At 38.4% G+C, this 15,030-nt stretch overlaps 1 protein-coding gene across 1 annotated transcript; it reads right to left on the bottom strand.

Moving 5' to 3' along the window:
• Window positions 1-5,648: 5,648 nt before the first annotated feature.
• Window positions 5,649-12,141, bottom strand: LOC127652779 (WAP, Kazal, immunoglobulin, Kunitz and NTR domain-containing protein 2-like). The gene is made up of 2 exons (XM_052139151.1): window positions 11,750-12,141; window positions 5,649-7,857 (listed from the first exon to the last, which is right to left on the bottom strand). Exons 1-2 carry the CDS (start codon window positions 11,954-11,956, stop codon window positions 6,343-6,345), a joined length of 1,722 nt encoding a protein of 573 aa, XP_051995111.1. The 5' UTR covers window positions 11,957-12,141; the 3' UTR covers window positions 5,649-6,342.
• Window positions 12,142-15,030: the final 2,889 nt, after the last annotated feature.

Consider the following 15,030-nt stretch of genomic DNA (forward strand, 5'->3'; position numbering starts at 1 on the left):
GACAGACAGACAGATAGATAGATAAACATACAGACAGACAGATAGATAGTAGACAGAGAGATAGACAGATAGATAGATAGACAGACAGATAGATAGATAGACAGACAGACAGATAGATAGAGCAATAGACAAAAAGACAGACAGATAGATAGATAGATAGACAGATAGACAGACTGATAGATAGACAGATAGACAGACAGACAGATAGAGCAACAGACAGACAGACAGATAGACAGACAGATAGATAGATAGACAGACAGACAGACAGACAGATAGATAGATATACAGACAGATAGAGCAATAGACAGACAGACAGATAGATAGATAGATAGATAGATAGACAGATAGACAGATAGATAGTAGACCTAGAGATAGATAGATAGATAGATAGATAGACAGACAGAGGGACAGACAGACAGACAGATAGATAGACAGACAGACAGATAGACAGACAGACAGATAGATAGATAGACAGACAGATAGAGCAATAGACAGACAGATAGATAGATAGACAGACAGACAGACAGACATACAGATAGATAGATAGATAGATAGATAGATAGATAGATAGATAGATAGATAGATAGATAGATAGATAGATAGTAGACAGACAGATAGATAGATAGACAGATAGATAAGACAGACAGACAGAAAGACAGATAGATAGACAGACAGCCAGATAGATAGACATACAGCCAGATAGATAGACAGACAGATAGATAAGACAGACAGAAAGACAGACAGACAGACAGATAGATAGATAGATAGTAGACAGAGAGATAGATAGATAGATAGACAGATAGATCAGACAGACAGACAGACAGACAGACAGACAGATAGATAGATAGATAGATAGATAGATAGATAGATAGATAGACATATAGACAGATAGATCAGACAGACAGAAAGACAGACATACAGATAGATAGATAGATAGATAGATAGATAGATAGATAGATAGATAGATAGATAGATAGATAGATAGATAGATAGTAGACAGACAGATAGATAGATAGACAGATAGATAAGACAGACAGACAGAAAGACAGATAGATAGACAGACAGCCAGATAGATAGACATACAGACAGATAGATAGACAGACAGACAGATAGATAAGACAGACAGACAGACAGACAGACAGACAGATAGATAGTAGACAGAGAGATAGATAGATAGATAGATAGACAGATAGATCAGACAGACAGACAGACAGACAGACAGACAGACAGACAGATAGATAGATAGATAGATAGATAGATAGATAGATAGATAGATAGATAGATAGATAGATAGATAGATAGATAGATAGATAGATAGATAGATAGATAGATAGATAGATAGATTAAAGGCTTGTTTGGGTTTGTTTACATTTGATAGTTTTACAGTTTGAATGGTCTCGGCCCTTTCAAACATTCTGTGGGAGTTTTCCGATTTTTGACCGTCTGCTGTGTAAAAATCCTTAGTCTGATCAGTTAGAAAAGTCATAGCACACTATTCCAGAACAGTCTGAAGGTCTGTAGCTAAATTTGTTGGATGATATTTTGAAGCTCTTGGAGGTGTTAGTGTTAGAAATTTTGGTCTCGGTTTAGGGATTTTGAAAAAATAAATAAATATAAAAAACAAGTTTGTAAATTAACAGCATGTTGTCTTTGTCAAGCCAACAAAATGCCAATTTTCTGCCATTAGTTTGACAACCAGATAGTCCTTCCCCAAATTCACACCATTGATTATGCCAATATTGCTATTTCAGTCTGATTTCTTTCATTGTGACATCATTTACCAATCAAACAGTACAAATGCAAATACATTGTCATCATAAAAACACATTACACCACACAAACAATCTTAACAAAAGACTTCATTTACTTTAAGCAAAATGTGATTTCTTGTTTCTTTTTAGATTTGGGGTGAAATATGCACATGCTCTGTCAACATATTCTCAGGTTTTGTGACATTAAAATGTATAAAACTTTAGACATGTTTAAGGCATGTAGCTATGACTCATAAAAGACTTTGCAATTTGATTACAGGAATCAAGACAGGTGTATCATGTTCTAGCTTTCTGGCTATCCACTCCAACCAGCTTTCTAACTGAATTATCAAGAAGCTACTGACCCTACAACCCTATTGATGAATCAACCATTGAACCAGAGCCGGTTTGAAAAAAAGGCAGCAGCATAATAATTTCCTATTACTCTGGTCACTCAACCATGATATCTCTCCATCACCAATCACAGACATTGGCCTAGTCTTTGTGGTTGGTCTGAAATCTATAGTAAGACATTGATTATGGCAGTGTGAATCATACATTCATACCTTAAATCTTAATTCATCAACTTAATAGGTATTACTTCATGTAAAAAATAAAAAAGGACTGTGTATTCTAATATGCATTGCATAATTTTAGGGAAAGGGAAGCCAAAGAGAAAGTAATTATTTAAATTACACTATCACTGATGTAGCACCGCCCTGCAGTGGAGAGAAGAATGCAATGACTCTGGCCTAAAAGTACTGAAAGGCTGATCTGATGGTCTGATCCATCATCTTCTGAAAGCATAACTTTAATAACTACAGAACAAAGCATAAAACTAACCCCAGATCACCTCTAATGAGGATTTACAACCAACACTGTGCCATTGGGATGGTTAGTGATGCTAACTACATTTTTCAGTTGCATGGCAGTGTATAGCATCGGTAAGTCCAAAACATTAAAGGAGTCATGTCATGAGGAATCACATTTTTCTTTATATATTGACATATGCATTTGCAAGCAACTGCTCGTGGTTATCCGACATTTGATTCTGTACATTGGTTGAAAAAGTCTCTCATTGTGGAAGCTCCCACACATTCCAGACATCACCAGACTCCTGATCGCTGTGGGAATCTCCTCCCAGTGTGAATGGTACACTTATGCACGCCCCACTTAGGCACACGAAATTAGACATTTCATTTGCATAATTGAATCCGAAAGGAACCGAATACCTATGTCAGGGCACACAAATCAACGAAAGCCAAAAAAAAAAAAAAGCCTGAGAGGGACCCTCAAGGGAATAGTATCCTGGATCAGTCTGCAGTAGAAGTACTTGAGCTCTGCATGGGGCCCACTAAGATGAGAGTACGGGGTCAATGTGTTTTGGTTAAGAGGCACCTAGTTGGTTATGCAATTTCAATTCGATTGAATTTCACCCAAAAACAATCCCTTCTGATACTGACCAATAGATGTCAGTGCTTCTTCCAAACAATCATGGTTACAAAAATACACCATTGGCACCATAGTTTCCGCTAAAACACTATAGTTACAACTACAGTGATTGCTACCACAATAAAACTGTTGCAACTTGGTATTAGAGAAATAATTATTACATTAAATATTACAAATATGAATGAAACAAAATTGCAGATTTGTTGAAAATCTTCTTTTACTGATAATGAGATCCAATGATCATGTATGGTTTTCTAATACCCTGATAGCACATGTACATCACCCAGATGTCAATTTGATGTGTGTTTTCAACTGGTATTTTTTCATCTGCAATACGTCTATAAGACGTATGTCAATAGTTATATCTCGGCTGTCAATTAGACATTCAGCAGGTGTCTTTGAGAAGTTTATGATTTAGAATGTTTGTTTGTAAATATGATCTTTTAACTTGTTTAGCAGATGTTAATTAGATTGTGATGCTTTCCAGATGAAAAGATCTAAAACATACATCTCGGAGATGTGCGTGTGCTATCTAGGTGAGTGGTGGTGGTGTAGTGGTTTAAGCACATAACTGGTAATCTGGTAATCAGAAGGTCGCTGGTTCAAGCCCCACAGCCACTACCATTGTGTCCTTGAGCAAGGCACTTAACTCCAGGTTGCTCCAGGGGGATTGTCCCTGTAATAAGCGCTCTGTAAGTCGCTTTGGATAAAAGCGTCTGCCAAATGCATAAATGTAAATGTAATTTCAAAAGCCTTTGAGATAGCTAATACATTGAACTGTTTCCCGATAGCACACATACATCACCATACATGATGTGTGTTGTCAGGTTGTGTACCTGGTGCTGTCAGATGTATTCGTTAGATTGCAGATTGAGGACATTTCCTCTCGGATGTCAGATAGACATTGAACAGATGACTTTGAGATGTTTATGATTTTGAATGTATGACAGTTCTGCTCTATTTAAGATGTTCGTCAGATGTTAATTAGAATGTCAAATTTTCCAGATGAAGCTTGGATATGAATGTGTGCTATCTGGGTTGGTAATCATTCATAACTTTATAATTCGTAGATTCAAATATATACCCCACCCTTTATGTTGATTACCTGTGCAGCAATACAGTACTGTATCCAAAGAACAAAAAAGTAACACGAGAGCTTAAATACAATGTAATCTTCCCAGTTACAGATATTTTCCCTTGATATTGGTTCAATCTTAATTTAAAGATCATATTGAGCTCATATTATATAAGTTTGAGATGCTTATCAACATATTGGATAACCACCATAGACACTGAGGGGGGTGCGTGGAAGCCCAAGATGGATTTGTGGTCAACCAATGTTTTTTTAAGTATAGTTTGCCCAAAACTCACCCACATTGTTCCAAACCTTGGCACAAAAAAGAGGAGATTTAAGTCAGAATCAATGACCTCAGTCACCATCAATTTTTGTAGAATGGCAAAAAGATATAATGAAAGTGAAGAGTGACTGATGCTGTTAGTACCTAACATTATCTTCTGTGTTCCACCAAGGAAAGAAGAAAGTTATTAAGGTTTTGAATGCCATTTTTGGTGAACTATTCTTCCAAACAATACATTCGGTCCCACCAATTCTGAATGTGCTGTTACAGTCTTGCCCATCAAACATTCAGCCTGGCTAGCATCCTTAACTTGCAATTATCAGATAAGAAAACAATGTAAATATTCCTGTTTTTCGTCAGAATTTCTATTGCCCGCTGAACTTGAGCATGAGTGCTTCACTAGACACTTGTCAACATTTTTATTGAAACTTCCCCAATCCACATTCCTAGCATCCTCCCCCAAGATAATCCTATCTCTGATTCTCTCCCTCTTTTCATTAGCCTCTTACGGGGTCATGGATGAGGCCCTGTCAGCCAGGCTGAGGTAGCAGCCATCAGAGGCCCACCCTCGGGGAAAAAAAGCATGTGCTATCCCTCTCCGTCCCATTCAGCCCCAGTCAAAAGTTCAAAGCTGTGCCTTTAAAACAGAAAGTGGTGTGTGTGTTGGCTCCCCTCCCATGCAGGGTCACAGCTTGGCTGGAGTTGGAGCTGGGGAGATGAGAGGACCGAGCGGCTGGGGGAGGCGGAGGTTCTCACATCTGCGGGCGAGGAGAGAGTAACAGATCCAGACACAACACAAGGGATCAGACTGGCCCCCCATCCCCCTTAGTTGCAACACTTCCCACCAAAGAACAGCTGGAATGTGACCTGTTCCAGAACAAAGGTCAGGACTGACTGACAATAGAGTCCATCGAGGTGGGGGGTGGGACTGCTGTTCTATCATAAAGTATGTTGCCTCTTATCAAAGCGCATTCGAAAATGCCTTGTGAAGATTCGAAACCCAAGCTTTGCCTGCTTACTTGTTCTCAACAAGTGCAATCTTAAAGAACAAGAATGATATTTGATAGGAAATTCCTTTAATCGCCTCTCTGGTGGTGTTCCATTAATGCTTATTACAATTTGAACTGCTCATAGAATAATAGTTATATTTTGCCATTGTATGGTTTGACAAAAAAACAAGTAATATACTTTGTAAAGCACGTACACAGAACTACCTTTGTTTCAATTTATGGTAGTAACATAATGGTATGGTGTTACAATAAATTGATGGAACTAAGTTAAATGATTACAGTGTGAAAGACTATGAATTATAATAAGGTGCAACAGCATTTAACATGTCATATGTTTTTTTAAGTATGACATGGCTTTCATATTTAATTTTCATGAAGTATAAATAGAGTTTTTAGGTTAGTAAAGTTTAACCACTTGTTTCATCGTTCAACCGAAGATTTGAGTTCGTTCTGATACAGGCAGATCTGGTTTAATACAATATACATGGCTTTTTAGTCAAACTAAAATAACTGTACTACTCACACTACAACATGTATAGCAGATGTACATAAGGTAATACGTTTGTATGAAATGGTCTCTCAATGGATAATTCAAGCAGCTCCAAGCTGCAGAAAAAGAACCAGTATGATATATGATTGTAGAATCTACAAGTCGCTTTTTGCAAAACAGCAAAAATCAGTGAGTCTGCTCCATGAAGAAAAGCAGGTGAGAGGCAGGCACATTGGTTTAGGACGTCCAGAGAATAAGGATGGTAATGCATTGTAAGCCCCCTAGTACTTCGTGCTACTTAACTCCTTTAGAACATCACAAGTGTTTTTGTTGATAACCTCACGGAGTTTGCGAACTCGCCACACACTGGAAGTGGCCACAAAGCTGTCGGGCTGCAGCACGGCCATGCCGTTGTGAACGTCCCCCATGATGATCATCTGACCCTCTGCTCTTGTTATGTTCGGACAAGGACAGTTCCAATCCACATTGAGCAGCGCCACTTCCAGAGGTTCCTGCCCGAAGAACCGAAGCCCCATCTTCTCGTCCTTCAAGATCTCCTCTAACGTGATGAGCACGTGTCCAGAGTCATGGTCCTCCGTCAACTCCGAAAGCAGACCCAAGACCACAAAGTCGCTGTTGCAGAAACTGGGGACCATCTTCTGTCGTGGTTTGCACACCTTACAGTTGTGGGACTTGGAGAAGGGGCACATTTCCTCACAAGCTTCCTTGCTCTCAAAATTGTTCTCGTTTCCGCCACAACCTCCATAAACAAATGACTGGCATTTCTTGACAGCATAGCTATATGCCCAACGTGGTTTGTAAGCCTTGCAGGGTCCTTGCACACTAGGTAAGGAGCAAATTGCTTCTAGTTCCGCTCCACATGACTGCATGCATGACTCGTAAGTGTTGAAATGGTTTCTGTTTTTGTTGCACTGGCTGTACGTAAAGGTGAAGCAGTTGTTGCGTTTGGGTTCATAGTACCAACTAACGTTCTCCTCCCCGCAGTCACCCAGATCAGGTGCTTTCAGGCACTCTTTGGCTGGTAGGCGCGTGGAATTAATCAACGGCTGGTTTTTGGTCTGCTCTCTAGGAACCACAGAGAGCGAGAAATGAGCCTCAATGGAGCCTTCTTGGTTCTTGGCAGTGCAGGTGTAGATGCCAGCATCCTTGGTCTGGGCATTGTATATCACCAGCTGGTCAGTGTTGGTAACCACTATGTTTCCATGCACATGGTTGGATCGCAGAACAGTTTTCTCCTTGCCTTCAATCTGTTTATCCCAAGTAATCTCTGGCTTGGGCTTGCCTGTCACATCGCACAGGAAGCTAGCTGTTTCGCCCACAAACACAAAGTGGTGCACTGGATTGCTGACCATGATGGGATGTTGAACATACATGGGTGTTGTCTCAAGATGGGCGGCAGTGGGTCGGAAGGTGGTCTTCTCCGGGAGAGGGCTGCTGTTGGACAAGCTGAAGTGGAACCTACAGGTGACCTCGGTGAGTGTGACGCCCCTGGTGCAGGCCTCGGCATCCATGTAGCATTTGTTGAAGTAAGTCATCCCATCTGAGGCGCAAGTGAACATGGGTTCCCGCCTGCAACGATCCAGACATTTGCACACCGGCTGGCCGTCCCAGATGTCACACTCAGAACCCTGTTGGGTGCACATGAATTTGACACAGGTCACTCCTTTAGGCAACCCCATCGGACCTTTCCGTCCCTGAATGTCCATGTAGCGAGCAGCCACACAGCTTTTGAGTCCGCAAACATTGCCACAGCATTTCTCAAATGGCTCACAGTCCTGGAAGAACAAAAGATCAAATCAAATGGAGTGTGCTCAATGTTTGTGTAAATTAATAAGAGGGGTAGTTCGCTCAAAAATATATCAATTGTGTTGTCATTTACTCAACCTCATGAGGTTCATATATGACTTTCCTCCTTAATTTTTTAATTTTGAAGAATTGGATAACTATATTCATAAAAGGCATGCAGTTGCTCAGGGATTGTTGCACTCAAGGTTATTATCATAAACTAAAACTAAATGTAAAAAAAACATTTTTGTAAACCGAAATTAAAAATAAAAATCAACATAATTGGAAAAACTGAAACTAAACTAAAATACATTTTCATGGCTCTGAAAAAACTAAAATAAAATAAAAATCTTAAAAAATATGTAGTTTTCGTTTTTGTTGTGATCACCTTGTCATCAACATAAAGATGGCACTAGGCGGCAATAGAGCTAGCAGATGGCCTATTGCCCTCGTTACAATAGAAAAGACAGAGCAGGAGGGAATCACTACAGTACATGATGGAGAGAAGCAAAGTGGGTAGAAAACTAGGGTGACCAGAAGTCTATCCCGGCTTTATGAGGTGCGTTTCGGTGTCCTGTCATTTCTCTAAAACAAATGTAATAATGCCCTGGTTCCAGCTGTTAGGCTCACTGGAACCTATTCCTTACAAAAGCATTTAAAGTGCTAATTTGGTACTGGAAAATCTTATTATTATTAGAACAATTGAAAATGGTTGCACTACCATACGGAAATCACAATTTTCTACACGAAACTAAACTAAACTAAGTTAGGTTTTCCCCATTTGCTGAGGTATTGAGTTCTTACAAGTTGATTTACACTTGCAAGTCAAATTTTGGTTTTAAAAATAGGTAAAAAGAAACTCTGAATTTCTATTTTCTCCTGAAGTCTATTGTTTTAGAGAGATGAAAGCTATTCCATGTATTACTGTTTTGAAAAAAGAATCTCTAACCAGGATATAGAGGGAAGTGGACGGTCAGATGCACAACAAAAAGACAAGTAAATCACAGTCTCTTGTTTGAGAAACAAGTCCTCACAGGTCCTAAACTAGCAGCTTATAAATGCCAAAGACCTGCAGTGCTGCAAGAGGATTCTTGTACAAACAGAAAATACACCATTTATTTAAATAGAAATAGCGATTTGTAACATTTTAAATGTCTCTAAATCATCTCTAAACTACATAGTGTGCATTGTGGCTGAAACACATTCCTGTTTCAGGTTTATTCTTATTCACGTATGTCCAAGTATTTTGGCTATTAAGTTAACATACTGCACAAAACTAATATACTGCAATATCCTAGAGGAGGACATTTATCCACTATAATATTGCAGCAATTATCCAGATATGGCAAGAGATTATTAAGCAAACTGTTATCAACTCCTACATGCCAGCTGAATAAAATAAGGCAAAAATAAAACATTTCACACAGTGTTTAGTGAGAGATATGATTCAAACACTAATAGTGGTTGTTCTGTAAATGTATTGTTGTATTACAGTTGTAATAATAAAGTCTTCATTGACATTATGGTTATTTAACATATTGAGAAATTATTATTAAGTAAATTGTAGCAATTGGTTACATTACGTTTCGTGATTCCTCATACCTTCTTTATATAACATCTACCCCTTGCACATTTTTGGCCTCCAGTGGGTGAGACAGGGTAGAGAAGTACAGTACAGCACCGTGAGCGAGAGTGTTCCCCGCTAGGGTCATTTATTTTAAATAAGAGGCGTGAATCTTTACGGAATTTAATGTGAGAGTACAATACCGAACTGATGCGGATTGATAGAATGGGTCTGTGCACACAATGGTGCGAGGAACCGGATGGCGGGAAAATAAATAAATAAAATGTAGTCAAAAGTCAAAAGAAGATCGCAATGTATGTAATTCTAACAATTTCAGATATTATTAATAAACACTGGAACCTGTTGTGTGGGCATTTTTTTATCCCCATATTTAGAATTTTGGGGGATATTTTTTGTCAGTCCCTGTTACTTTCCGACACTATTGGCATTGTATCTTTCTAAGGTATATAAAAGTTTGTTTTAGACATATAGTAGTAAACAAGATATCTCCACATATATGTCAAACTGCATTTTGTTGATGTTTGACACGGTTAAAACATTGCCTACCTTAAAAACAGGTGAAGTTTGATCAGTGGTTAAACTGATTCAGACGGTTCCCTCCTACCTGAATGAACGGCTCCTTTCCAGAATAAAATGAAATATGCAGAAAATCACATTATTACAGTTCTTGTATAGCGACTGGGCAGAAAGTCTTGGAGAAGCTAGAGAAGAGAGGACACCGGCAGCAGTTTATAAAAGCTGCTGTGCTCATGATGCTGTGCGCAAAACACGTTTTAGTTTATAAAAAGATTTAGAGCTTATAACTTTCTTCTTCCCAAAAATTCTGAAATATTATGTGTTTTTTTTACTTTGTAATTGTGGTGAAAAATAATTGTAGCGAAGTTGAATACTTCAAGTAAAAGTACTATTACTTATTTACACTTAAAAAAAGTTGAAAAATATACTCAAGTACGGTAACGAGAGTAGTTGTAATTCTTTACTTTCCACCTCTGGTATAGATATACCTCTGGTGTGTATATATATATATATATATATATATGCATGTATCGCAAATTCCCAGGTGTCCCAGTTTGAGACTTTCAAAATCTGGTCACCCTATTCACAATATTCTCAGCGAGTCCACCGCGGAATTTCCGGTTGGCTAGCGGAAGTGCGATTGGTTGGCGTTTGGTGTGTAGATAGTCTCTGCTGCTTGTCTGTCATGCGGTTAAATTCATGCTTTTTAAATGTTGTTAGATGTCTTAAAAATTTCCAGGACAATGTGTGCGATGAACGGTTGTCCTAATATGAGTATATAAGTATTATTTACAAACTGTGCATTTGTCCAGCTATATAACCCACATTGCACATTTCCTGTTTTCCCCAAAAACTAAAATAAAAACTGTATGTAATGAAAAACTAAAACTAACAAAGAAATAACAAACAAAATGAAAACAACTAAATCGGAGCGAAAAATATAAAACGAAATAGAATTAAAAACTACATTTAAAATTGAAAACTATTATAACCTTGTTTGCACTGCTCTTGTCAATCATTCATCAATCATTGATGTCTTTAAAACATATTTAATTAGACATTTTCCAGTGTCATAGTGACTGAAATGCATGATTTAATATAACTGTTATGACATATGAATGCATGGTGATATTGGAGACGTTTTAGGCTACTTTATCATGAAATGATATGGTACGAAAAGTAAATTAAGTACTATGTTGTGCTAACAGCATGCAGAAAATCGGCACATACAGAAATGTACATGGTAACCATGTATGCCAAAATAGCATAGCTAGTGCAACTATTGTTTCCACTGTGAGATAATAAATTAATATATGAGCAGAATTAGAAACATTCATTTTTTAATGATATTTACAGTATTATTGGAGTAGCAATTAGGCCAGTTGTAGAAACTACAATTATAATGGTGAATTTTTGTTTACTTGTAATATTGTTAACATGGTATATTTATAAAAATACACCACGTTAACCATGTTGTCACCAACATGCCACAGTTACTAAGCTTTTGTTATTACTGTATAATCATAAATTATTATGGGTACTCCTTGTTAGTGTAAACAAAACTACTTTTGTCAATGTTATTTTTTATTTTTATGAAAAGTTGTGGCTAATACAAAGTTAATACAGTTTTATTTCAGTATCAATAACTATTAGTATTTTTGCGGAAACTAGTGTTTACTATGGTACATTTTTAGTTTAGTTGCATTATGGCCATACGATGCAAAACAGACATATGAGACAGGAAGCTGATACGTGGGTATAAATGAGAGTGCTGAACTCACCTGATCGGACTCGCACTCTCGCATGCAGGTGCTCATGGCATCCACCCACAGGTTCGGGTTCACGTCGTTCGGACACATTCCCGCGTGAGAATAAACCACTTTGGACATTGGCATCATTGGCATCGCTCGCGCGCGTAAGTCCATACGCCAGACGCACAACTGTCCCAGTAAAAACCAGATCCATCTGGGAAAGAGCATCCACCACATATCCACGCGATAGAAATTCCGTTCAAAAATATAAACTTTCCAAGTGTGAAAAACAACGCAGTGTCCGCCAAAAATAACGCGTAAAATTAGGCAGATATACCGTAAGTGGGGACCTTGGATAAAGTCGGACGTCTGATCCGTTCAAGAGGCTCGTGGAGTGGAGGAGAGGCCGATGCGCCGCGCTACATTCATTAGTGCGGGGAGATCATAGGTTGAGGGTTTAACCCTATGCCTTGCTATTTAATATATTTGGTTTCAACCCCTGTCCACTCTGTATTTTAGCAAACATATCCATACAGTTAAAAGCACACTAACTTCTCAAATATCTTTGACATTTTAGAAGCACAATGGCACCTGCATGAAGCGCAGGACACATTTTAACCCTACACTACCCAACAAAAAATCTGGCTATGTTTGGAATGTAATACTACTGCTGAAAGGCAAACTGCACACACTGCATTTTTTAAGCATAAGAAACACTGAAGCAGTATGCATTGATAAGCCTTTCAAATGGTTGTTACTACATTGTTACATGCACGTTTAATTTAGCCAGCGGCATCCAGTTATCATCTAAAAAAATAAAATCGTTTGCAATTATTTATTATTATTTTATCCCCTTTTCTGCCAATTTAGAATGCCCAATTCCCACTACTTAGTAGGTCCTCGTGGTGGCACGTTTACTCACCTCAATCCTGGTGGTGGAGGACAAGCCTCAGTTGTCAATCCACGCATCTTATCATGTGACTCATTGTGCATGACACTGCGGAGACTCACAGCATGTGGAGGCTCATGCTACTCTCCACGATCCACACACCCCATTGTGAGCGAGAACCCTAATCGTGACAAGGAGGTTACCCCATGTGACTCTACCCTTATTATTTACTCTGGTCTATTTATCATTTATGAGCTACAATATTTGAGTTACAGTATTCTATGTAGTATGATATGTTGAATACTGCACATTTTGGTAAATGTAGCATATTATACTGCAGAAATAGTTGTATTGTATCGTTCTATGCTAAACATAGCCATTTCTTCACGAAGAATCACACTTAAAGTTTATGCAGACACACCATATTTAAATGTCACACAATAATTTAAAGTTGTATAACATCAACATTTTAAATGTTCAGTAAAACTATACCCAATAAAAACAAGTCTGTAACACTCACACAAGAGATAATGTATTTTTACTCAAAAGGAAAAGTTCACTCCAGCTGTGAGGTATAGTAAAGGGGTCATTTGGTTCAAAGATGCAGCATATGCTGTCAGCAGAAAGTGGTGCCTTGCGCCCCGTCTGCCGGCGGGTCATCCCTACCTTGCCCGACCAGGCAAGGCAGGGATGACCTCCAGACCCCACTCGCCTCGCGGACAGCGGACGTTTCCCTGCATCCGGGTGGTCGAGGACTCCGCGACGGGCATCCCTCCTCCTTCCCGGGTTTCGGCACCAATAGCATTTCAATGGAAAGGAGGAGGCGGAACCGGCTTGACAATATAAATAATACCTTTAATAATAAACTGAACAAAAAACACACAAACATAAACAAACAGAACAGCTGTCTGTAATTCTCTCTCTCTAACCGCCGTCACCGGCCGTGTTTATCCCTCGCATGCCCCCAGTAGGCTGACTGGGGACCGGGCGTGCATTGTTCCAGCCTGGCACCACCCTCCACCGCTCTACATATTTGTTTGTTTTTTTCTTGGAGATTTAGTAACACAATGTATATTAAGTTTAGTGCTTTCAGTTGATTAATCGCATAATTTTATGTTGTTAATCGTTATTAATCACAGATTTTGAAAGCGATGAAATTTGACTCTTATATATACTTCTTTTCCTGTCAAAATGCATTTATTTCCATCTTAGGAAACAAAACAAAACAATATGTAACAATATAATGATTTCTTAACATTATGCAAACAAAGCCTTCCACAGTATAAAGATAGAAATGCACTAAAATGGCACCAATTCAAGTAACATTAAACATTTCCCAAAGTCTAAGAGGGAGTTTGACTAATTGAAAAAACTAGTTCCCACATAGGTTGCATTTTCATTGCAATGGCATCAAATCTCTTAAACTCTCATCCACAATATTAATCTACCGGCAGACTGTGGCTATCCGCTTTGTTACAGTAATCGTGTAGCCGTGTTCATGATTCGCGTCAAGGTGTCAGTGCAAGCATCAAGCGCTGCTGACATGGAAGTGCTGTTGTGTGTGTGTATTTGTGGTGTGTGCATCAATATAATGACTCTGGGAAGACACATTGACACATTACAAAGGTTCTGCCTCCCAACAAGTTTTTATGCTGGTTTTTACTGTATTAACGGTAAATGCGTTAATTGCAATTAAGAAAAATCGATGTGTTAAACTTTTTTAATTAATTCTGACAGCTCTAATTAAATTAGATTGTTATTAACATGACAGCACATGTACATCGCCCAGATGTCTATTTGAAGTGTGTGTTTACATCTGGAAGAATTTCTTTTATATGCAATACGTCTATTAGACTTATGTCAATAGTTATGTCTCGGATGTCAATAAGACATTCAGCAGATGTCTTTGGGATGTTTATCATATAGAATGTTTATTGAATTGAACATAGAATAATACTTTTAAGTCGTGCTGAAATAAGGGGACACAGATCTAAACTATTTCGTAAGACTAAATAAATAACATCTGGCTTGTTTTAGTACGGTTAACCAACTTGACCTGAAATCAATCTTTGAGACCAAACTCCTTGAGACCTTTCAGCTGCAACTTCAACTGAGGATGCAAATGCAGTCTCATAAAAACTGGATTGTTAACAGCATATCAAATCCAACTTTCATATGACCATGAAAGTGACACACTGAGAATTAACAGTAATAAGAAGCTTTCACCATTAAAATCCAGAGAAGTTTACCATCTGCACCAAATTTGTACACAGCAATAGAGGAACGATTTAACGGTGTGAATATTTTATTTAAAGGGTTTTTATTGGGGAGGTTTAACACTCTGTATGCATGGGCTTCCCACCTGCAGAATGGTCATTAAAAACAATGAACATGTTATTCCCTCTCATCAGCTCATTATATC

The sequence above is a fragment of the Xyrauchen texanus genome, chromosome 12 (assembly GCF_025860055.1).
Source record: "Xyrauchen texanus isolate HMW12.3.18 chromosome 12, RBS_HiC_50CHRs, whole genome shotgun sequence".
Classification (NCBI taxonomy): domain Eukaryota; kingdom Metazoa; phylum Chordata; class Actinopteri; order Cypriniformes; family Catostomidae; genus Xyrauchen; species Xyrauchen texanus.